Source organism: Eleutherodactylus coqui, chromosome 3 (genome assembly GCF_035609145.1).
Source record: "Eleutherodactylus coqui strain aEleCoq1 chromosome 3, aEleCoq1.hap1, whole genome shotgun sequence".
Classification (NCBI taxonomy): domain Eukaryota; kingdom Metazoa; phylum Chordata; class Amphibia; order Anura; family Eleutherodactylidae; genus Eleutherodactylus; species Eleutherodactylus coqui.
The window spans coordinates 229,356,442-229,381,681 of record NC_089839.1 but is presented as its reverse complement, the minus strand read 5'-3'; the positions used below and the strand labels follow the sequence as shown (position 1 = coordinate 229,381,681).

Here is a 25,240-nt window from a genome sequence, read left to right as displayed (position 1 = left end):
CCGGCCGTCACACTATACATCCGCTGTCAGTACAGCAGAAGTATTGCGTGAATATGCGACCCCCCAACCGGCGACCGTGTCATGCGCTGTACTGCGCATGCGCGTCGGCACGTCAGGCGGGACGTGCTCAGTGGATCCAGGAGGCGAGTATGGGGTCTTTAGGGGGTGGGGGTGCGCCGTGACAGACTCTGTTGCGATATTTCGCTGGCGGAGTCCGTCATGGCTGTGGGCATGAACCCCTTAGTGGTTTTCACACGGCTGACGCCATTCAAAAGAATCTTGCGTGATTTTCTCATACACAAGCAATTTTTTCTTGCATCACATTGCACAAAACAAATTGCCCTCACATCGCCCATTGTTTCCAATGGGGCTGTACACAAAACACCCCTTTTAAAATAAAGACTTGCTTTTGTGTCATTGTATTTGTATTTTTCGACAGACCTCAATGGGGACTTGTTTTATGTGGGATGAACTCTAAACAATTTTTGGGAACATATAACATTTGATTGCCTTTTATTCCATCTTTTTCTAGAAGATAAACAAAATCTGAAATTCTGGCATGCTTTTTTTTCTCACCATGCAGCATTAATAATATGCAGTTAAATTAATTCTGCAGCCCAGTACGATTAAGTCAAAACGAATTGATTTAGGGTTTTTTATTTTTTGCAACTTTTTTTTTTCACATTTTTTTTTATTGCTGCATTCAAAGACCCCTAACATTTTTCCAATTTTGTCAATGGTGCTGAGGGATTGCTTTGTTGGTTTTTTTTTTTTGCAGAAACTTGTGCTTTTTAATGGTACCATTTCTTGATCCATATGACGTTCTGATCGCTTTCTTTAACCCCCAGGGTGCGGGTAAAATAGTGTACTAACTTTTTTCTCTGGGTCACTATAAATGTGGCGATACCAGATTTTTTTTTTAACATAGTAAAAGGGCAAAAGATGAGGTTTTGACATTATCTTTTTATTTTTGTCCCACTAGGGAGCTTGAATATCACCATATTTTATCATTCTTAAAATACAATACTGTACTTTGGTATAGCAGTGTACTATAAAGCCTATAAAAAGTTTAGCTAGAAGTTGAGCCTCGTAGGGCAATTTTCAAGCCTCTGGGTACCATAGCAAAACTCATGAGGACCTCGCGATCACATCGGGGGTCCAATGGGTGACAGATGGAGCCCCCTCAGTCTGTCAGCCTTTTATTGACCGCAGCATGTAAAGGGTTAAACAGCAGAGACCATTAACAGGCGCTGTCAAAACACGTATGAGCGGTCGTTAAGGGGTTCAAGTGTACCTCATATTATAGAAAACATGTTGAAAACTAACAGATTCTTTTGAAACACTGCTCTTTTTGGGAAGTTTCAGATGCGACGCATAATTTATGCCCCGGTTTTGACTGATTCGATGCCAAATCTGCAAGGGCCCAGGGTTTACTAATACACTGAATAGAACCCATTGATCTCAAAGGGTTAGTTCACATTAGCATATTTTTGGTGCGTATTACGCACTGCAGTAGGCCATGGAAGGGAACAGGCTGGCGCAAATACATAGGAAGCCTGCGCATTCAGGCAGCACAAACATGGGCCCTTCTGCATAGTTTATTGTTAATACGCAGAGTATTTACGCGTCCGGAATACGCCCCTGTGAATGAGCCCTTAAAGTTGGACTTTAGAATGGCACGGCTGCTGCTGTGATCTAACTCTAAACATTGTTGGATGTCTAGGGCGTAAGGAAGCCTAGATACATTTTGTGGATTAACAGGCTTTACTTTTTAATTATTTAAAAAGATAACATATGCAAAGTATTTACAAATTTAGGACACGTTCTTACTTGAAAGTTTTTGTTCAGGTTTTTGAAGCCAAAACCAGGAACGGATCCAAAAAAAGAAGAGATGTATCCATCCTTTAGTTTCTCACTTTTATGATCCTCACTTGATTTTGGATTTGTGAACACACCTTCAGAATGCCATTTTATGAAGCTTCTTTCGCATGCAAACTGCAGGCGGTGCTCCGCTGATTGCGGCTGGCACCTGGACTATTACGTTCAATCACCAAGAGGAGTCTAGCTGCAATCAGCGTAGCCCTACTAGCATTTTGCAAGAGAGAGATGCCATCCCGATCCTGGGCAAACAAAGATGGCCGCACAGCCTCTCTGACTACCTGATGTGCCCTGTTATATGTATGCATTATTAGTTTAAGACACTACACATTGATTTGATTGGCCAGTCAGATCACAAACACAACAAAGACGGTAACAGCTTAAATTTACAGAGTGCATGATGCGCATTGGGAGCCCGATATCCTGCCCCTCTGTAGGCAGCCTCACAGAGGTACTAGATTTGGTGTGCAAGATATCTAAAATTTGGAGACCCCTTAGCATTTACGATTTTCTCGCCAATGTGAAGGCAGCCTTATGGAGTTTATTAATTCACAACTTTTAAAATGTCACGATTGTGAAAAGCAACTTCCTTTTAGCTAATATAACTCAAATAAACTCCATAAGGCTGCATCACACTGGCGAGAAAAATCGCGTGAGATTTGTGCGTTGCAAGACACACAAATCTTGCACAAAAAAAACCCAAAACCCTATTCTTTTGAATGGGATCATTCACATTAGCGATGTTTTCCTGCAAGGCACCGCGATGCTAAACAGGAAACAACTTGCAGCAGGTCCTATCTAGCAGCCCCACTGAAAACAATGGGAGAACTTTGTGATCCTCTGCCGCAGCGGTGACAGCCACGGTGGCAGCAATTTCCTTTTTCCCAGCAATGATGCGAGGCTGTCTTCACATGAAAATGCCTCGCATCGACTGAGCTTTCCTGAATGGTGAGGGCGATATCAGGCTGTGAATCACGGCCCTATATCGCCCATGCCAGTGTGAAGGAGCCCTAAGTACTATTTAATGCCGTGGCAGATAAACAATGAATGGGTGTCACTAAAAGTTTCTATCAAGAGCAATAATGACAAACGGAACAAGTCTGGATATCAGATTGTCAAACTGTACTGTAAAAAAAAATTAGTTTTATATATTAACTTCTATTATTACATCACGTCTTTAAAGCAAAATCGGATAAGATGACAAGGCAGGACTGGGGTACGAGAGGACCCTGGCGCCAGTAAGGTGTGAAGAGAACAAGATTTGAATATTCCATTTTCTAAATCACAGCTGTAAGTGGGTGAAGAGATCTGAAGGATTTATGGCCCAATCAGTTTCTTAAGAAAAGCCTCCAACTGATCCTCCTCCTGGATGCCCACAAACTGATCGATGACGCTGCCATTCTTCATAGCAATAACTGTAGGCACAGCAGATACCTGTAGAGTACAATAGGGAAAAAAAAACTTTAAATAAACTGTAATTGTAGAGAATTTGCGCCCGCCACATTTTGCTATTAATTTTCATTAAAAAGCAAAAAATAAAAAAATAAAAAAACTTTCAAAAATAAATCTCATACGGTGATCCATTCTTGCATCTAGGACCAACCATCTACTCACTGTACAAACCGCTTGGCGTAAACCTCAAAGAGTTTCTATGGAACCTCACTTTCCAGCGAGAGCGCCATACTATTTATCACTTCATAGAGTGAAAAGCGTGTTAATATGATAGCCAATGTGATAACCAGCAAACGTTTACCTAAAATGGAGTTTTTGTGCTGATGTGTTGGTCACTAGGGTACAAGGTCCCATGGGTTATGCATGTTTGGACTGTAGTGCATACAGTTCTTCTTTACAGCATCCAGTATGGCTATTGTATTTAATTAAAGACCCAGTATACATATACCAGTTTTAATGCATATTTAAAGGGATATTTCCATCTCGGCTTTTCCTAGCAGACATGGTAAACCACTTTCATGGCTAGTGGCCACCAGGCCAGAGCCAAGCGCTTAGCACAGTACTGTTCCCATAGCTTTGCTAAGGTAAATAAGAGCTATGAAAGCAGTGTGGTATACAGCACTATGCCATTACCATATCTCCATTCATTTCAATGGGAACTATGGAAAGAGCACTGTGCTAGGTGCTTGACTCTTCCCGAAAGGGCAACGGAACTCCCAGATTTTCCCATCTCTGCCATGGAAAGCTGAGCTGGGAATACGCCTTTAATAAAAGTTGTCCCCCCCCCCCCCTCTTTGCTTAATGATAATATCAATTATTGAAAAACTACATTTAGACATTTCTTTTAAAGATACAGGATTTTTTCTCTACTGAAAACAATATTTCCCATCTTTCTTTATATCAGCAATATAAAAAAAACAGTTCTATTCCATGCTGTGAAGTCATATGAAAGGTACACCTGTTTAAAGAGCGCATGCCAAAACAAGGTCTATCATAATTCCCATTCCCCAACGGGACATATACATAACCTAAAAGACATTATTCACATGTTTGAGCTGAATGGGCAAAGCATACCTCGTATTCCAGAGCTAGATCAGTATGGTCATCTATGTCAACTTTGGCCATCAAAACTTTCCCCTGTTGTTTAGCAACCGCCTTTTCCAAGCGAGTTCCCAAAATCTTGCATGGGCCACACCATCTGAGAAATGGTACACAAATATTATAGTTTTAAAAATGGTTTACAGAAAAATGCTGAAAATGCCGTCGGTTACCCATTCATCTGCCAGCTGGGTAAAACCCAACACACTTATTGTGCATAGTAAATGCACTAATTCTACTTGTATTTGTGTATATTTTTAAGGATATGAGTCTTTAAAGGGCTATTCCGGACTTTCAGCTATTTTTTCTAATAACGGACGACTGCTCAACAGATTATTGGCAGAGACCCGGCACTTGGATCTCGGGGCTGCTGTCAGCGAAGGAAGTAGAATGCGTTGACCATAGTGCAGCAATGCAGGATGCTACTGCAGCCCCTATTGAATTTAATGGGAGCTGCGCCCGCAGTACCCACTTGCACCGCTGCTCTATGGTCAGCGCATTCTGCATTCCTAAAGGAAAGAAGTTTTTGTAAATAACTAAAGATAATCACTAGAGATGAGCGAGCACCAAAATGCTCGGGTGCTCGTTGCTCGAGTCGAACTTTCCGCGATGCTGGAGGGTTCGTTTCGAGTAACGAACCCCATTGAAGTCAATGGGCGACCTGAGCATTTTTGTATATCGCCGATGCTCGCTAAGGTTTTCATTTCTGAAAATCTGGGAAATTCAAGAAAGTGATGGGAACGACACAGCAACGGATAGGGCAGGCGAGGGGCTACATGTTGGGCTGCATCTCAAGTTCCCAGGTCCCACTATTAAGCCACAATAGCGGCCCCCCCCCCCCCCCCAGCAATTTTTACTTTTGAAAAACCCTCATTAGCAAGGCATACCTTAGCTAAGCACCACACTACGTCCAACAAGGCACAATCACTGCCTGCATGACACTCCGCTGCCACTTCTCCTGGGTTACATGCTGCCCAACCCCCCCCCCCCCCCCCGCACGACCCAGTGTCCACAGCGCACACCAAAGTGTCCCTGCACAGCCTTCAGCTGCACTCATGCCACACGCTGGCCTCATAGCCACACCACCCTCATGTCTATTTATAAAAGTGCGTCTGCCATGAGGAGGAACCGCAGGCACACACTGCAGAGGGTTGGCACGGCCAGGCAGCGACCCTCTTTAAAAGGGGCGGGGCGATAGCCCACAATGCTGTACAGAAGCAATGAGAAATCCAATCCTGTGCCACCTCCATCAGGAGCTGCACACGTGGGCATAGCAATGGGGAACCTATGTGCCACACACTATTCATTCTGTCAAGGTGTCGCATAGCTCAATCCACACTGCAAGGGGAAAGCCGTCAGCGCTCTGCCCCCTACCCAAGTCAGTCAGTGCCTTTGTGCCAGATAGGTCAAACACCGGGATGGGTACTAAGTTTGCACCAACAGCATAGGTGGGTCCTAGGAAGCCCAAGACATGAACAAAAAAATTGATCTAAGCGGCCAAACATGGCAGACTTGCACCGCGCCCACGACATAGGCCTCGGCCCACAGCTTCAGCAATCCTAGGCAGGAAGCGGACTTTCACTGCACCCAGGACATAGGCCTCTGCACAAACCCTCAGCAATCGCGTGCCTACAGCGGACTCCAATGTTAGCGTAGCTGTGCACGTCTCATTAGCGCTGTATTGCTCCTGTAGTTTGTCCCAATGCAGTGCCCCGGTTGGTAGAGCTAACGTCAGATTAAATACAGGATGGCTTCGGCCCACACTGCATGCCCAAGTCAGACTGGGGTTCTTTAGAAGTAGACACAGGCAGGTACAACTCCGTGTGGTCCGACAGCATGGGTGGCTCCCTGGAACCCACCGGCGGTACATAAATATATCCCATTGCATTGCCCAGCACAGCTGAGGTAACGTCAGATTAAATGCAGGTGGGCTTCGGCCCACACTGCATGCCCCAGTCTGACCGGGGTTTTTAATACATAGACACTGGCAGGTACAAATCCGTAATGTGAAATCCCTGTGGACCCACAGCATGGGTGGCTCCCTGGAACCCACCGGCCGTACATAAATGTATCCCATTGCAGTGCCCTGCTCAGCAGAGCGAACGTCAGATACAATACAGGTGGGCTTCGGCCCACAGTGCATGCCCCAGTCAGACTGGTAATATGTACCTTAACAGTAACCGCGTTGGTGGGAATGTGGAGGCGACTGCGGACCTAGTAGCGCGGTTTTATTTAGTTGGTTTTCGGAATGTGGCCAGGATTAAGTGGGCCGTGGCGGGGGGGATGGTGGGGGGGCTCTCTTCTTGTGTCATTAAAGGTGAAATTCTTGGACTGCCACCAGACGGACCGATGCAAAGGTATTTGCCAAGAATGTTTTCATTGTTGGAGGAGGAGGGGGATGTTTTTGAGGCACTACGTGTCCTCTCCACGTGTCCGTGGTTATATGCACCTTAACAGTAACCGCGTTGGTGGGAAATGGCCTCGCCGCCATCATGTCTTTGGGAAGCCTCCGTTTCCACACTCCAGTGACAAGCACTAGCAGCGGTATAGGCAGAGCCCAGAATTAGTAACATTTCAGCGGTAGCATTAGGGACAGGCCCCAGTAACATATCACTAGCAGCAATATAGGGGGAGCACAGTATTCGTTCCATTTCAGTAGTAGTAGCAGTGAAGACAGGCCCCAGTAACAATTCCGAAGCAGCAGTATAGGGGGAGCACAGTCTTAGTTCCAATAAAAATTGGTTGAGGTGAAAGTTTCAACGCTTTAATGAGCATTGAAACGTATAAAAATTGTTTACAAAAATTATATGACTGAGCCTTGTGGGCCTAAGAAAAATTGCCCGTTCGGCGTGATTACGTTAGGTTTCAGGAGGAGGAGCAGGAGGAGGAGGATGAATATAATACACAGATTGATGAAGCTAAAAGTTCCCCGTTTTTGATGGTGATAGAGAATGATGCTTCCATCCGCGGGTGCAGCCTATGTATTGTTTAGGGTGCAGCCTATGTATCGCTGCTGTCCGCTGGTGGAGAAGAGAAGTCTAGGGAAATCCAGGCTTTGTTCATCTTGATGAGTGTAAGCCTGTCGGCACTGTCAGTTGACAGGCGGGTACGCTTATCCGTGAGGATTCCCCCAGCCGCACTAAACACCCTCTCTGACAAGATGCTAGCCGCAGGACAAGCAAGCACCTCCAGGGCATACAGCGCGAGTTCAGGCCACGTGTCCAGCTTCGACACCCAGTAGTTGTAGGGAGCAGAGGCGTCACGGAGGACTGTCGTGCGAACAGCTACGTACTCCCTCACCATCCTTTTACAGTGCTCCCACCGACTCAGCCTTGACTGGGGAGCGGTGACACAGTCTTGCTGGGGAGCCATAAAGCTGTCAAAAGGCCTTGGAGAGTGTTCCCCTGCCTGCGCTGTACATGCTGCCTGATCTCTGCGCCTCCCCTGCTACCTGGCCCTCGGAACTGCGCCTTCGGCCACTAGCGCTGTCGGATGGGAATTTTACCATCAGTTTGTCCGCCAGGATCCTGTGGTATAGCATCACTCTCGAACCCCTTTCCTCTTCGGGTATGAGAGTGGAAAGGTTCTCCTTATACCGTGGGTCAAGCAGTGTGTACACCCAGTAATCCGTAGTAGCCAGAATGCGTGTAACGCAAGGGTCACGAGAAAGGCATCCTAACATGAAGTCAGCCATGGGTGCCAGGGTACCTGTACGCAACACATGGCTGTCCTCACTAGGAAGATCACTTTCAGGATCCTCCTCCTCCTCAGGCCATACAGGCTGAAAGGATGACAGGCAAGCAGCATGGGTACCCTCAGCAGTGGGCCAAGCTGTCTCTTCCCCCTCCTGCTCATGCTCCTCCCCCTCCTCCTAAACGCGCTGAGATATAGACATGAGGGTGCTCTGACTATCCAGCGACATACTGTCTTCCCCCGCCTCCGTTTCCAAGCGCAAAGCATCTGCGTTTATGCTTTGCAGGGAACTTCTCAAGAGGCATAGCAGAAGAATGGTGATGCTAATGATTGCAGCATCGCCGCTCACCATCTGGGTAGACTCCTCAAAGTTTCCAAGGACCCGGCGGATGTCTGCCAACCAGGCCCACTCTTCTGTAAAGAATTGAGGAGGCTGACTCACACTACGCCGCCCATGTTGGAGTTGGTATTCCACTATAGCTCTACGCTGCTCATAGAGCCTGGCCAACATGTGGAGCGTAGAGTTCCACCGTGTGGGCACGTCGCACAGCAGTTGGTGCACTGGCAGATTAAACCGATGTTGCAGGGGACGCAGGGTGGCAGCGTCCGTGTTGGACTTGCGGAAATGTGCGCTGACCCGGCGCTCCTTTCCGAGCAGGTCTGACAAGCGTGGGTAGCTTTTCAGAAACCGCTGAACCACCAAATTAAAGATGTGGGCCCGGCATGGCACGTGCGTGAGGCTGCCGAGCTGCAGAGCCGCCACCAGGTTACGGCCGTTGTCACACACGACCATGCCCGGTTGGAGGCTCAGCGGCGAAAGCCAGCGGTCGGTCTGCTCTATCAGACCCTGCAGCAGTTCGTGGGCCATGTGCCTCTTCTCTCCTAAGCTGAGTAGTTTCAGCACGGCCTGCTGACGCTTGGCCACCGCTGTGCTGCCACACCGCGCGACACCGATTGCTGGCGACGTGCTGCTGCTGACACATCTTGATTGCGAGACAGAGGAGGAGGAGGAGGAGGAGGGTGGTTTAGTGGAGGAAGCATACACCGCCGCAGATACCAGCACCGAGCTGGGTCCCGCAATTCTGGGGGTGGGTAGGATGTGAGCAGTCCCAGGCTCTGACTCTGTCCCAGCCTCCACTAAATTCACCCAATGTGCCATCAGGGAGATATAGTGGCCCTGCCCGCCTGTGCTTGTCCATGTGTCCGTTGTTAAGTGGACCTTGGCAGTAACCGCGTTGGTGAGGGCGCGTACAATGTTGCGGGAGATGTGGTCGTGCAGGGCTGGGACGGCACATCGGGAAAAGTAGTGGCGACTGGGAATCGAGTAGCGCGGGGCCGCCGCCGCCATCATGTTTTTGAAAGCCTCCGTTTCCACAAGCCTATACGGCAGCATCTCCAGGCTGATCAATTTGGCTATGTGCACGTTTAACGCTCGAGCGTGCGGGTGCGTGGCGGCAAACTTGCGCTCAAACAGTTGCGCTAGCGACGGCTGGACGCTGCGCTGAGAGACATTGCTGGATGGGGCCGAGGACAGCGGAGGTGAGGGTGTGGGTGCAGGCCAGGAGACTGTAGTGCCTGTGTCCTGAGAGGGGGGGTTGGATCTCAGTGGCAGGTTGGGGCACAGGGGGAGAGGCAGTGGTGCAAACCGGAGGCGGTGAACGGCCTTCGTCCCACCTTGTGGGGTGCTTGGCCATCATATGTCTGCGTATGCTGGTGGTGGTGAGGCTGTTGGTGGTGGCTCCGCGGCTGATCTTGGCGCGACAAACCTTGCACACCACAGTTCGTCGGTCGTCTGCTCGCTCAGTGAAAAACTGCCACACCTTTGAGCACCTCGGCCTCTGCAGGGTGGCATGGTGCGAGGGGGCGCTTTGGGAAACAGTTGGTGGATTATTCGGTCTGGCCCTGCCTCTACCCCTGGCCACCGCACTGCCTCTTCCAACCTGCCCTGCTGCTGCACTTGCCTCCCCCTCTGAAGACCTGTCCCCAGTAGGCGTAGCAAACCAGATGGGGTCAGTCACCTCATCGTCCAGCTGCTCTTCCTCCGAATCCTCTGTGCGCTCCTCCCTCGGACTTACTGCCCTTACTACTACCTCACTGATAGACAACTGTGTCTCATCGTCATCGTCCTCCTCACCCACTGAAAGCTCGAGACAGTTGCTGGAAGTCCCCAGCCTCATCCCCCGGACCCCGGGAAGTTTCCAAAGGTTGGGCATCGGTCACGACAAACTCCTCCGGTGGGAGAGGAACCATTGCTGCCCAATCTGGGCAGGGGCCCGAGAACAGTTCCTGGGAGTCTTCTTGCTCCTCAGAATGTGTCATTTTCATGGAGTGAGGAGGCTGGGAGGAAGGAGCAGCAGCCAGAGGATTCAGAGTTGCAGCTGTGGACGGCGTAGAAGACTGGGTGGTCGATAGATTGCTGGATGCACTTTCTGCCATCCACGACAGGACCTGCTCACACTGCTCAGTTTCTAATAAAGGTCTACCGCGTGGACCCATTAATTGTGAGATGAATCTGGGGACCCCAGAAACTTGCCTCTCTCCTAATCCCGCAGCAGTCGGCTGCGATACACCTGGACCAGGAGCTCGGCCTGTGCCCATACCCTGACTTGGGCCTCCGCGTCCTCGCCCCCGTCCACATCCTCTAGGCCTACCCCTACCCCTCAGCATGGTGTATTACGAGATTAGCAGAAACAGAACGCTGTAATTAAATGTGCCGCTTATTGGCCTGTGGTTGGAGGCTGACTTAGCTTACGGAACGCACAGCAGAGCCAGGAAACAATTATGCGCAAGCCTGTAGTGAGACCTAGGTGCGTATGACTGAGCTACTGGAATTCACAGCGCAGAACCAGTCAAGTGGCCAAAGGCCAGTGGTAGGCCTTAAGTATTTTGCTTCTATTTTTTTAAATGGTGAGGTGAAAAACCAGACAGACCATACCGTATATTATGTATACTGTTTCCCTCTGGCGGGATGACGGCGGTCATGTAACGGGCACAGCAGAGCCAGGAAACAATTATGCGCAAGCCTGCTGTAACGCTTAGCTGGGTATTAATTAACGACTACTACCCCCAGCAGACACGCAGTAAACTGAAGACGGTCACAGGCAGCCCAAATATAGTATTTTTCCCCAAGTTTTTTGAAAAAGCCTACTGCCTATATAGCCAGTATACCTCTTTCCCTGTACCACTGTCCCTGCCTCACCAGTACTGCCCCTATACTCTGTAAAATGACTGCAGACTGAGGACGCTAGGGTCTGCACGCCCGATATACAAAAAAAAAAAATGTGTGCAACACTGCTAAAAGCAGCCTCAACAGTACTGCACACGGTCAGATGTGGCCCTAAGAAGGACCTTGGGGTTCTTGAAGACTGAAATAACACCTAACGCTCTCCCTATAGCAGCAGCACTGTCCCTGATCTCTGTCACCATGCATCTGTGCCGAGCCGTGGGCGGGGCAGATTTAAATACTCGGGTGTCATCTGATCTCCCCAGCCACTCACTGCAGGGGGGTGGTATAGGGCTGGAATGTCACAGGAGGAAGTTGTAATGCCTTCCCTGTGCTTCTATTGGCCAGAAAAGCGCGCACATTTCTCAGGGAAGGAAATGTAATGGAGTCGAGCACTGCGTGGTGCTCGTCTCGAGTAACGAGCATCTCGAACACCCTAATACTCGAACGAGCATCAAGCTCGGACGAGTACGCTCGCTCATCTCTAATAATCACCTTTTGCAACTTGAACAGGACCCAACTAGAGGGACGGCCATTTTGGACTTAATATTCACCAACAGACCTGACAGAATAACAGGGGTCCAAGTTGGGGGTACCTGGGAAATAGTGACCATAACATAATAAATTTCCACTCGCCTTTCAATAAGGTGTTATGTTGAAAGGGGGAAGGTAAAAGTTTGATCAGCTTAGGGACTCTCTCAGTCTTATTGACTCTGAGAATGTTCTCAAAAATAAGACAATAAAGTATTTTAGATACTGTGAGTGTCAAACCTTACAGGAATAAAATGTTTAAGAATAGGAGCAAATCAATGTGGCTAAAGAAAGATGTAAAGGGGGCAATAAAAACTAGGCAGCGAAGAAGCACTAAAAGCTATAAGGAAAATAACTTATGTAAAAAGCAAGTAAATGCAGCAAAGGTGGAGACAGAAAGACTCAGTCAGAGCATATAATTGTACAGTTTGGGGTTAGTTTTAAATGGTAAAAAGGTTTAAACTGAAAGTGTTGGCCTTTTAAAAAGTAATGAGAGAAGAATTGAAGAAGGTGATGAGGAGAAAGTCAGAAACGCTATCTTTTTTCCTTAGGCAGAGCAACTATACTATAAACTAAGTGAGGAGACTCAAATGGCCATGCACGCTCCTCTGGGTAATATGCAAATAAGGGAGATGGAATAAATCCTCCACAGTGCCACCTATTGAAAGGCAGCATTCCTTCAAGCCAAGTCAGACTTTTTATACAAGCCTTGTTACAATGACCGGGAATGAGGAGAAATGAGGAGAAACAATGCGGAGAAAGTAAATCTGTTATTTTTTCTCCAATGTACGTATTCACTCAGGAAACCGAAATGTCAGGTGAAATACAGAATAATAAAAGTAAACTCTCCATTAAGGCTAATTCACATGGTTGAGAGCGATATCAGGCCGTGAAACTCAGCCCAATATCACACTCATGCGATGCCTGAGGACGTGGTGATGGCGAACTCACTAAAAGAGTTCAAGAGGGGCATGGACGCTTCTCTACAGTGTAATAATTTTACATGTTGTAGTCATTGATTATTTCAGAAAGTTTCTGATCCAGTATTTATTCTGATTGCTTATTTTGTGGTAGGGAATTAATAATTTTCCTCATTTGAGGGGGGAAAAGTAACTGCTATCTCACGAGGGTTTATAGTCATACCTCTAAATCAACATTGCAGGATAATAGGCTGACAGACCTGCAGACACTATGATAACAAACTCTGCAGTCTCTGCCTTTCTTGTAGTTACAGTGTCTGGGTTTCTGTGTGTATAAACATTAAAAACACAAACACTATGGACTGCGTACTAACCATTTGGTCAGAATGTCTCTAAGGCCTCCTGTCCACGGGCGATTTTTGACTGCGTTTCCTGCGGCGATAATCCGGCCGCGGGAAACACAATGAACGCTTTCCATAGTCTACTATGGAAAGCACAGCCACGCTGTCCATGAGACTTAAATCAGGGCATGCTGCGATTTGCCGCGATTCTCCGCGCTAAGCCTATCTGTCAAATAGGCTCAGTGCGGAGAGCTGTCAGCCCTCCCCTGCACCCTGGCGGCGGCTCCCATGGCAGAGATCTGCCGCAGAATATCACTACACCCGTGGACAGGAGGCCTAAATACCAGATTGTCCTGAGGAAGCAAACAGGCGGGCCTTCAGATACTGCCTCCCTGCTGATTGGACCAGAGAGTGCAACATAGGAGGTAAGGGCAAGGAAGTCAGGGCAGTATACTACTGGCAGAATGCTAGGCTTGCTACAGACCCACTCCCTGAAAGTGGATTGTAAACAGCAAAACAGAAAAATGTGGAAGAGCACTTGAAAAAAAAATCAGACGTGAAACAGGGTGCAAACAGCAGTAAATGTGTTGTGAAGGAGAACCTGGAATATTTTAGAAAACTGAGGTATACTTTAGACCGGATTCACACGAGCGTGAACATATTTGTGCGTGCAAAAAAACAAGCACCGATGCTCCCAGCCATTGAAATGGCAAATAGTTTCAGGAGTTCAAAATGTTCTCTTTCCCTGTGCAAATCTGTACGAAAATAGAGCAAACTGTGTATTTTGTTTGCTCAAATCACATATGTGAATGAACGGGTTCTATTTTTGCATATTGCGCTCGCATATTGTTTGTCCACTAATACGCTCATGTGAATCCGACCTTAAGCTTATCTTTTACGAACATTTTCAAAGCGGAGATGGCTGAATTGCTGTAGATGACAATCAGACAGCAGAATGTTTCTAAGAGCTTTGACTAACTAAAAGATTTTTTAAGGCCGGGTCAATGTCTATTAGAGTTAGGGCATCAAATTTAGCCTTCCTGAAGTTTAGTGTTTTTGCAGCTATTTTTTTGTTATTATAATGTGATTATATTGTGACTAGAGATGAGCGAGCATACTCGCTAAGGCAAACTATTCCAGCGAGTAGTGCCTTATGAGAGTACCTGCCCGCTCATCTCAAAAGATTTGGGTGCCGAGGGGGGCAGGAAAGGGAATCTCTCTCTCACTCTCTCCCCCCCGCAACTCACCACTCTCCCCCGCCGGCACCCGAATCTTTAGAGACGAGCGGGCAGGTACTCGCATAAGGCACTACTCGCTCGAGTAGTTTGCCTTAGCGAGTATGCTCACTCATCTCTAATTGTGACCGCTAGAAAATAGGCAAGTTATGTAAAAATTAGAAGCAATGAAAAAAATTGCCCTGTTTGCTAGACGATGTCCCCGCAGGCCCGCGCCGCAGGTCCTATATGTAACAGCAATCAGGAAACCACAGAGCATTCTACAGGGTGGGCCACGGAAATTAGCCCAGCACCGCACACTTATGAAAGCCTAAAAGAAAAATCGTGAAGGAGAAGTCCAGGATCAGGTGCGCTGAGCAGAGGACCAGAGAGCCGGGATAGCTGAAGAATACTTTACAAAGTATTAGAGGAATGTTATTAGTTATATTGGTGGGAAAAGTCCTAATGTTGTGTTTAAAAAAAAAATATATATATAAATTTAAGCCAACCCTCTGGTTCCCAGCCAAGATTTTACTCTACAGGCAGATTGTATATCATTAAAGGGGTTGTCCAAGTCTAAAAAAAAAATAAAATAAAAAATTAACCAGCTGACCATGCATCAAAATAAGGAAAGAAACTATACTCCCCTCTCTTCTTGGGGAAAATGTGTGCCGACTCCACGATGACCCTGGACTCTGTCAGCAGTGGAAGTCAAGTGACTGCTGCAGCCAATCATAGTCCGCACTGTCACGATCCCAAACTCCTGGCATCATGGCGCCCAGGATGCAAGCGCTGATGCCAGGAGAACGGGCGGCGACGCTGCATCCTTTGATTGGCTGCAGCACTCACCTAACTACCGCTGTTGGCAGAGAATAGAATCGTTGCGAGAGCCGGTACAGGATTTCCCCGAGGAAGAAGAGGCGAGTATAGTATCATTTGTTATTCTGATGCTTGGCCAGCTGGTTACATTTTTATTTATTTTCTAAGTTGGACAACCCCTTTAACATACGCTATAGGGTGCCCTCCTGTTCAACGTTGCTGCTATACTTTGCCCCTTCTTCAGTCTGTCTATTTGTGTGTAAAATGACAATCAATCAGACACTCCCTGAGCTCTTGAATGAACCAGTGCCGAGTCCAGAGTCTATCTTCCCTGTAGGCTCTTGCTCCGAAAGCCGGGGACAGTGCCAGGGTAGCGGGATGGCTTGGTGGCCATTTTACATATGTAAAGCATGGTTTGGGAATAGGATGCGGTGTGGCGGCAATATCGAAAAGGAAGGCACCAGCTATGTTAACTCTGCACACTACATGTATACTGGACAGTTACTATAACTTACTGTGCATGGAAATCCACTATCACTGGCGTTTCACTCCCAACAACTCGATCTTGAAAGTCCTCTTTATCCTGAATGTTGAATGTCACTCTACAAGCGTGCGATACATGAATCTGACGGGCGGTGGTAAGGACAGGTTTTGCTGAGGTCGTGGACAGCAGACCATGCGTTTGTGTGCACTGTGAAAGGTAGTTAGGGAAGGGTTGTACGGCTCCACTTAAACTTCTCCCTAAAGTAAAAAAACGTCTTAACAACAACCTCTGTGCCATCTGGGAAGAGAAATAAAGAGTTAACAATTAATACAGCCACAGTAAAACATGTTGTTTCCTGACAGAGCCCCACTTATCAAATCTGACATGTGTCTTATCTGGTAATACGTTCGGAGTACTTTTATATATCCACATATTATACTTTATATTAGTGGTACATTTTGATGGGTAGGTTTTGTAATTGTAAAGAAAAATCCTAGATTTACAGAATATTTTGAAAAAGTAGAATTTTTCAGCTTGTAAAGACAGATGCTGATACTACACAAACATTTACTGTATGCTCACTATGTTGGCATCATTTTTTTAAGCGTCTTCATAAGCTTTTTGACATCCAAAATAAATGAAAGTACTGAATTATATTGTGAAAGCATTTAATTATATTTTATGCAGTATTGTCATGTGCATAGCAAGAAATATGTGAGTAAAAGACGCACTGTAGTTAAGTTTTACTGACAGGGTCCCGGATGCTGAGCATGCAGTTTTCTCATAATTAACCTTTTTAAATCACACATGCTGTAGACTTTGAATCTTTACCCTTGTAGGGGATGTGGGGGGGGGGGGGGTTGTTAAACTTTATAAACTCATGCATTGCAACAATAAAACAGAAGAGCTTGAGCGTTTCTCATTTTCTCTTCTCTAATGCATTGTATTAATAATAATTAGACATACCTGACTGATAAGGCTACAACACCCCTTGAGCATTACCTAAATTTAGTGATTTTAACATTTTTTGGTGGAGAATGCGGGCATGTAGAATGTTGTAACGATTGTTGAGGTCTCAGGATGGCAGATATAAAACAAGCACAAAACCGCAGTGAGTAGGAATCTTGTTCTTACACACACTTTGTTTTCTGTCTGCTGTTTTCAGAAAGGTACAGACCTCTGTTTCTATTTCATTTGCTAAATTATCAGTGTACTTTGTGTGAATGAATAAACAATGTCCCAACTATGTGTTTGTAGTTTGTGTTTGTTTATACAAGCAGGATTTAAAAAGTTGTATATATAACAGTCCAATATTTTCCCATGGTGATCTTGTTACAGAATTTGGGGAAACAATTTCAAATTTGCATGCTGTGCTTCTCATGGTTGCAGTAAAATTGTGATCCTACATATATCATTATAGCATATCATGCACCCTGTTGAAAAGATGGAATGGAATGTGTGTCCCCTTCCATGAGATACAGAAAACACTGGCAGTTTCTCAGTTAACCCGGTGTCCTGACCCAGACAAATGGCTCCTAGACAAATGAATGTAACACCTTGTAAGATTGATCTGTGCTAGTTAAGTGTACATTGAAGCCTTCAACACAGTCAGATAATAGTAGAATGTTATTTGAGTCTAATGGCTACCCGATTCTGCCAATTGGTAGGTGGAGTCTGGGACTGCAACAAGGAGTTAAGACTCCAAGGAAGTGCCCAGTAGTTGGTCATTCTGGGAATGACAATTGCAGCAGGAAGTATATCATTTGGGGAATAATATTTGTGATGGCTGCAGAACAGATGACCAAGTGTAGGTCATGCTTGATTATCCTACCAATTTTGAACACTATAGGTTGTGCCAAAAGAGAGACAAGTACGCTAAAGACAGGTATGCCCAAAACAATTTGTCTCGATGTAGAAAAATGAAGGTATTTGAATTTGTCTGGGACAAAGGAAGAGAACAGAGCAGCTTCAGTGTATGGCCTCGACCCTGCCTCTATGTCTTCCACTGACTCCTTCCCACAAGATGACAATGTAGTAGAGCTGAACATGTACTAGAGCTGTATTGGGCTAAATGTGGGGAATGAAATGCTTTGTATAAAAGTCCCTGCTTGGAAAGATGTGAGATTATGGTAAGAGCATGTAGAAGTTAGAAAGGAAAAACAGTGAAGTTGTTTTCTTTTCCATTGCGTTTCCGAGATTAGTGGAGGGTACCTGTGTGAGTTGGGAATGACTGTGTTACAAAAGAATTAGGCATAAATAATGTGGATTATTTTTGTGAATATGTGTGTATGTGTGAAGATATGCGTGTCTTATCTATATAAGTTATATGGTATGTGTATCGCTGGACTAATGGGCATAGATTGAGAAAGACACGCCCACACAGTTAGGCAGACCAAAAAGGGAGGAGCTAGGTGATCTAAGAGGAGGGAGGGAAAATGAGTATGTAATAAGTTTTGCCCCTCCTAAACACAGACCAAACTAGCAGAGAAGTGTGTGATATATAATGCCTGCACAACACAAGTACATTGTATATTTAATATACTGGGTTCTACTTACTTTAATACTATTGAATTATGATGCTAAAACAGTCAGGAGACAATTATGTACTTGACAAGCCTGTTAAGCATGTTACAAATAAAATCAATTAACAAGAGTTTAATTAAAGTGTATTACATTTATAGTGTCAGAGACCTGCCAAATTAACTTATTAGGCACAGACACGCTTACAGCAATACAAGCAACAACTGAGTATAGCCCAAATGGCATTGGAGTGACTAGCCCTCTAACTAACCAGCAGTTAACTATCATTTGCGCTGTACTTATTGTTACAGCTTCTCAGGAAAATATCTCTCTTAACATGCAACAAGTTCTTGCATCGGTACCAGAGACACAGTGGGCCAATGACAAAATGGATATTGGAAGACTACCGGTCACTCCGGAGGACGTAAAATTCAGACCTGGCATACAACCACCCAACATCAGGCAATCCCCTCTGAGTGCTGCTCAGGAAGCCAATATTCATGAGCAGTTCCAGGCCTACCTTGAAAAGGGGATCATAAAGGAATCTCATTCCCCTCTGGCACTCTATTGTTTCCAGTCAAGAAAAAGGTTGCTGAGGACAACCTCAAACCTTTCTCATGGTCCACAATTTATAAGAAGTTGATACTGTCACAATTGGTGCCAAATCTCTATAGGTTGTTGTGACAAGTACCGGCCAGCTCCACAGCGGGGGATCTCTCAGATGCTTCTTCAGTGTACCCCTAAAGAGAGTAGCCAGCTCATGGTAGTACTCTGAGGCCCTATGGACAGTTCTGAAAATCTGGATCCCAAAATATCTCACCACACTGCTTCAATATGTTGATGATTTGCTTTTCTATTGCGACATTATTAAACAGTGTTTTGTGGAAACTATCAGTCTGTTATATTTTCTTGCTGAGAATGACTGCAAAGCATCAAAGTCCAAACTTCAACTTTGTTAACCTACAGTGTGTTCCTAAATCATTGCACAGTACTACTGACAAAATCCAGGCAGTTCAGGATGTGCCACTCCCCAAAAACTGCGCACTTGGTGGAATATTGCAGAGAATGGATACCCCAAGCCTCCAGCAACCCCTCCATGATAGACTGTCCTCCCAAAATAACACCCTCACATTTCACAATTAGAGGATGTATAGTCCTACATCCAGCTTCATTACTTCCACGAAGTTCAGAAGTACAAAGTTCTCTAATGTTCTGTTCAGATTTTCGATCTTCTGTTTTGTTACAGAAAAACAGTGCTGAATCAGTCGAAATTATGTAACCCATTAACTAGAATGAGTAGTGCGTTTGTGTTGTGATAGGTCCGATTTCACAAAAATCATTGTGAATTGGGACGGCCGATTACAACTCCCATTAGAATCAATGAGAGTAAAAATCGGTTTCACTAATTTGCCCTCCTGAAGGTCCCTAATGCAGCCAAAGTCCCCCAAATTGCATGGGAACAAAGTCACAAATCTGGGAAACACTGTGCTCCTCCAAAGGGTTTGTCAAAGTGCACAGTGATGTGGTGTCAAATCATAGCCAGGGGTGTTACTGAAAACAAAAGAAGGCCCACATCTATCCTACATCAAAGACTCCTAGATCTAAAATTGCACCAAGAAGGACAGCAGGTTGGCAGCCTGTTTTAAAAGCGGCATCATCAATTTTACAACCACAAATTCTGCAAGGTGAACACAACACTCAAGCACGGGCCTTCTCCAAGGAAAGGCTGTAGAGCTACTGCTGTTTCTTGTGCTTTATGAAGTTTTTGTTTTGGGACAATAAGAAGGAGGAAAAAACATGGCGGAAGCACCAGCAACCAAAATAAACAGTAATGAACAACCTATCACTGAGGTGAGCATTGGGAGGTTTCTCTTAATATTCTAATTGTTTTGTGATGATTGGTCTATGTTTTTCATATATTGCATAAATCTGACTTGTGGTGTATTGGTTTGACAAAGACTGCAGGAGGCGGTTGAAACGTTGCTGAATGTGGACATAATAATGAACAGGTCTGTCTAGATGTGTGTAATGTACTGTTTTGCACCCCAGATGTTGCTCCATCATTGAAGATTATACACTACCACCAGCAACAGCACCCTGAGGGCAGAATGTGCTCATTGTGGAAACATTAAGGATGTAGCTCCGTGGGGTGAGGGAACATAGTGGAAGCAGTAAAAAGTGAGCAGCAGCTGTTCCACCACCAACAGCAGCACTTTGAGAGCAGAGTGTCCTCCAGCTGGTCCTGCTATCCACATAGAATAGCTGGGGTTAGTGATGGAAGGAATATAGCATAGCCCCCTCTCCTGCCTCTGGGCCTACGCCATCCCCCCTCTCCTGCCTCTGGGCCTACGCCATCCCCCCTCTCCTGCCTCTGGGCCTACGCCATCCCCCCTCTCCTGCCTCTGGGCCTACGCCATCCCCCCTCTCCTGCCTCTGGGCCTACGCCATCCCCCCTCTCCTGCCTCTGGGCCTACGCCATCCCCCCTCTCCTGCCTCTGGGCCTACGCCATCCCCCCTCTCCTGCCTCTGGGCCTACGCCATCCCCCCTCTCCTGCCTCTGGGCCTACGCCATCCCCCCTCTCCTGCCTCTGGGCCTACGCCATCCCCCCTCTCCTGCCTCTGGGCCTACGCCATCCCCCCTCTCCTGCCTCTGGGCCTACGCCATCCCCCCTCTCCTGCCTCTGGGCCTACGCCATCCCCCCTCTCCTGCCTCTGGGCCTACGCCATCCCCCCTCTCCTGCCTCTGGGCCTACGCCATCCCCCCTCTCCTGCCTCTGGGCCTACGCCATCCCCCCTCTCCTGCCTCTGGGCCTACGCCATCCCCCCTCTCCTGCCTCTGGGCCTACGCCATCCCCCCTCTCCTGCCTCTGGGCCTACGCCATCCCCCCTCTCCTGCCTCTGGGCCTACGCCATCCCCCCTCTCCTGCCTCTGGGCCTACGCCATCCCCCCTCTCCTGCCTCTGGGCCTACGCCATCCCCCCTCTCCTGCCTCTGGGCCTACGCCATCCCCCCTCTCCTGCCTCTGGGCCTACGCCATCCCCCCTCTCCTGCCTCTGGGCCTACGCCATCCCCCCTCTCCTGCCTCTGGGCCTACGCCATCCCCCCTCTCCTGCCTCTGGGCCTACGCCATCCCCCTCTCCTGCCTCTGGGCCTACGCCATCCCCCTCCTCATCTTCCTTCTCCTGTGCTTCCTCCTCTATACTTCTCCCATGGGTGGAGAAACATGTTGAAGACAACACCCCTCTTTCAATCCACCCTGCAGGCACATCACAGATGAGGTGTTGGGTGGTAGCCTGAACTGTCCCCAAATGTGAGTGCAATTTCCTGGCCTTCTCCAGCAGTGAATGTAAACCAGGGTAATTGTTTAGGCCTTCACAGAGTAGACGTTTAAAACAAAAGCATAAGCTTTTATTAATTTGGGCCTAACTAAGAGAGTATGAACCCCTGGGTAGAAAGACAAACATTTAGATCACAGTATGGACAAAGGCCCATTTAGCAATCTTTTGAGCGATTATCAATGTGTGCATTTACACGGCAAGATGATCGCTCAAAATTCACTCAAATGGCACTTTGAGTGACAGTTTTGAACGTTCACTTTGCGTAAGCTCTTAAGTAGTTACTGAAGAGCTTATTAGTGTGTAAATGAAGGCTCCTGCTGTATACAGAAGACAGCGGGAGCGCCGTCTTCTGCATAAGCTGCTGTGTTCTCTGAGCGCTCAGCTGGTATACAGCCGAGCGCTCCGAATGAGGTATGCAGAAGACAGCTGGAGTGCCGTCTTCTGTATACAGCTCCTTTCTTCTCCGCGCTTTCAGCTGGTGTCCCGCTAAGAACTGCCAGTGGGATACTGGCTGAGATATCAGCCTGCGCCACTGATAAGAGCCATCGCTCATTTCTAGAAAACTAGAAATGAGCGATGAACGAACAGTGCACGATGGGCAGGCATTCAGACACAACGGCTATCGCTCAAAAGATGGCTTTTGAGTGAATTTTGAGTGATAATTGTTGTGTCTAAATGGGCCTTAAGTCTAGTGGACTCCACAAGTGGGTACCTCCAGAGAGAGATCAGCTCAGATATCTCTAAATCTTGATTGGTGGTACACAGACCCAGAAATATTGATCAGAGGTGTGAGATAGGCTTTATACAGTTAGTGGGGTATGATTTAATATCTCTAGTTTAATATCTGCCCCGTAACTTAGTCTAGTATATCCACTAGTGTATAGTGTGTTGTTAAAGGCGCATATTCTAATACCCCCACTACTAAATAATTTACCGTACTTCATAATTCTCATGTGAGACTCGATGCAATACTAATTTCTGACCTAATTTAGTTTAAGACTCGATGCAGTACAAATGTTTGCCTCGGTTCAACGCGTTTCCCCGCTGGTTATGCAGTTCATCAGGAACCGTCTAGAGTTTTCCTCAATTCACGGGAAAACACCGAGATATCAGAAGCACAATGGTAAGTACAGATGGAGCGGAGTAGAAAATGACTGAACTTGGTTTCTGCGTCTGATCAAAAACACCAGCTGTGGAACTGAAATAGTGAGAAGATTCACAAGGTAGAAGCACCCGCTTCAGTCGTCTGAGTAAAATACTGGTGATTGATATCCAATATACCTAGCTGGTAGTCAGCTACATTGGTATTGGATTGGTGCATGTGGAGACACAGCAGATGCAACGCCCAAAGGATAGTGAACCATCTGTCCTTACAAAAAGGCCAAAGTAGGGATAAGAGGGCAGCAAGCTTTGGCGCAACGTAAAACAGCTTCTTTATTTCCTCTACGACAGTAAGAGTAACCAACGTTTCGACCTCCACACGGCATTGGTGGTATGAGTAATTGCAACCACGCATGCGCTGCTATATATCTATGTCTAGAGCAGTAGATATCGCGAGAATTGGCCAGCCAGCGCATGCACGGTTTGATAAAATAGTCGCGCGTGGTATAATAGATATTATATTGATAATATTGAAGTGGAGTAGGTTCCAATGGACTTAGAGGGACCCTTTGATGGTATACCACTATTGTAATAATACTTTGACAAATTTTGGTAAACCGCTGGTGGTCTCGCAGTGATCCACGGATGACGCGCATGCGCTGTATGACGCTATGGACGCCAGCCTGACAGGCGCCCGGAGGGAGGATGCCAGTGTCCCTGCTGGATACTGATGACTGCTCTATGTGGCACAGGTGTATGGAGGCGTTACCTCTTTTGGGATTGGCCATTTGTGATAATTGTTCTGTATGAATTGTTTGTATTGTGCTATATGTATTTACAGCGTGACAAAGACCCTGTTGGTCGAAACGTTGTTGGTTGCTTTTACTGTCACAGAGGAAATAAAGAAGCGGTTTTACATTACACCAAAGCCTGCTGCCCTCGACCCTCTACTCTTTTGGTGACATCATCAAGGTGTCCTGGCTTCTGATTGGCTGCAATCTGACCTCTGTAGTAGGCATTTGAGGAATGTCGATTTTTGCCAAAAATTGGGTCAGACCCATCCGATCTGGTTTGTCGAAAATCAGGTTAATTTTAATCGTCCAGTCGATCGAGGCGAGCGACGCTTATAATGAGTGCCATCCGGTTTCCATCATTTTCCAGAATAAATAGTGCAGCATGGTACACTTTATTTTCTGGAATTGTAGACGAAACTTGTGATAGAAGCCATCTAGTGGAAATCTGAACACAGGCTAATTAATATACATAGTGCTGTAGCCCGCACGCCTAGAGCCTTCCCCGTCACAGCATGAAGATAGTCCTACATGGAGACAACGGACCACTGTTTAGCCCTGCACCCTTACACTGCCATTGAGGTCAAGGTAGTCATGGCGCGAGACGCAGACTGCCATAACCACAAAAATACTCAAAATTTTTGGGACTTCCAGTGGTAGCAACCTGCTACTGACCACAGTCGATTCGAGGTTGTAGAGCTACACGGCATTCTTTGGTAGCACAACCCCTAATATGGCAAAAAGTTATTGCCTAGCCCTAGCCTAACAAATACATTCAAAGCCCCCATTAAGAGGAGCCGTGCCAAAATACAGCCAAGTGACCCCCCTGCATCACAGTAATGTCAGCCGGCCCGCCGGACCCCATCACAGTAATGTCAGCCAGGCGCTTCCGCCATCACCACAATGGCAGCAACCTCACTCCAATCCCCCACCTCTAACAGGAGCCACTAGCAGTGCAGCTCAATTAATCCAGTAACAGACATGGACAATACAGCACTAACCATGTGGAGAAGGGGGAGGGTAAAAAAAACTCCACATGGTTTGGAAATAAACTGCTACAAACTGGCATTTTTGAAAAACACTGCAGCAGGACCTGACCCTGTGCCCGCCGGCGTCTGTGTTTTTTCTTCTTTTCTGTGCTGCAGATGGTCCGCACGGCTCGCCATCGGACATGTGCAGTACAGATCTTTTTTTCTTTAAAGCTCCTACTTTTCCCATGGGATGTCAGTTGCAGACCGGCCGTGAGTGGGATGACCTCCACTGATCTCAATGGAAGCCGTCTGCACGGAATCTGCAGGAAAATGGAGCATGCTGCGTGTGCATTAAGAATCATTTTTGCATGGCATGCTATGGGCGGTATTTGCTGCAGAATCCAAAGGCGGATGCCCGCTCCGCAATTCAAATCCGCCCGTGTGCAGCAGGACTAAATCCACTGCCCGTATATTTATGCTGTGGAGTTCAGTCCGTTGCAGATTTATAATAAATACGCCAAGTCTGGACCGGATGCGGATTGGGTCTCTGTGGTTTTACAGCTCAGTTGCTGCGGGTTTTCTGATGCGGACGCCTGCAGCAATAATAGCACGTGCGCCGGACCCTGCTGGGGGTCTACTATGCGTGCAGCACACAACACGCTGCTCTCCGGACCGGCACCTGCAGTAGTTACATGTGACCTTACATTTCCCTATACATACACACCACGTGACACGGAGAGTACTCCGCGCCCCCCGCCGGCCCCGACACACTGCTCACCTTGGGACGCAACACTTCACAGCAGGGTAATCCTCTACTCCGTAAGGACCTGCTGACGTCACCAGGTCAGCTGACACCCGTAGGCCAC

The 25,240-nt window shown here is 46.9% G+C and overlaps 1 protein-coding gene across 1 annotated transcript; it reads right to left on the bottom strand.

Annotated features, from left to right (window-relative positions):
- Positions 1-2,985: 2,985 nt before the first annotated feature.
- TXN2 (thioredoxin 2) lies at positions 2,986-25,236 on the bottom strand. The gene is made up of 4 exons (XM_066597045.1): positions 25,153-25,236; positions 15,685-15,950; positions 4,405-4,528; positions 2,986-3,312 (listed from the first exon to the last, which is right to left on the bottom strand). Exons 2-4 carry the CDS (start codon positions 15,948-15,950, stop codon positions 3,196-3,198), a joined length of 507 nt encoding a protein of 168 aa, XP_066453142.1. The 5' UTR covers positions 25,153-25,236; the 3' UTR covers positions 2,986-3,195.
- Positions 25,237-25,240: the final 4 nt, after the last annotated feature.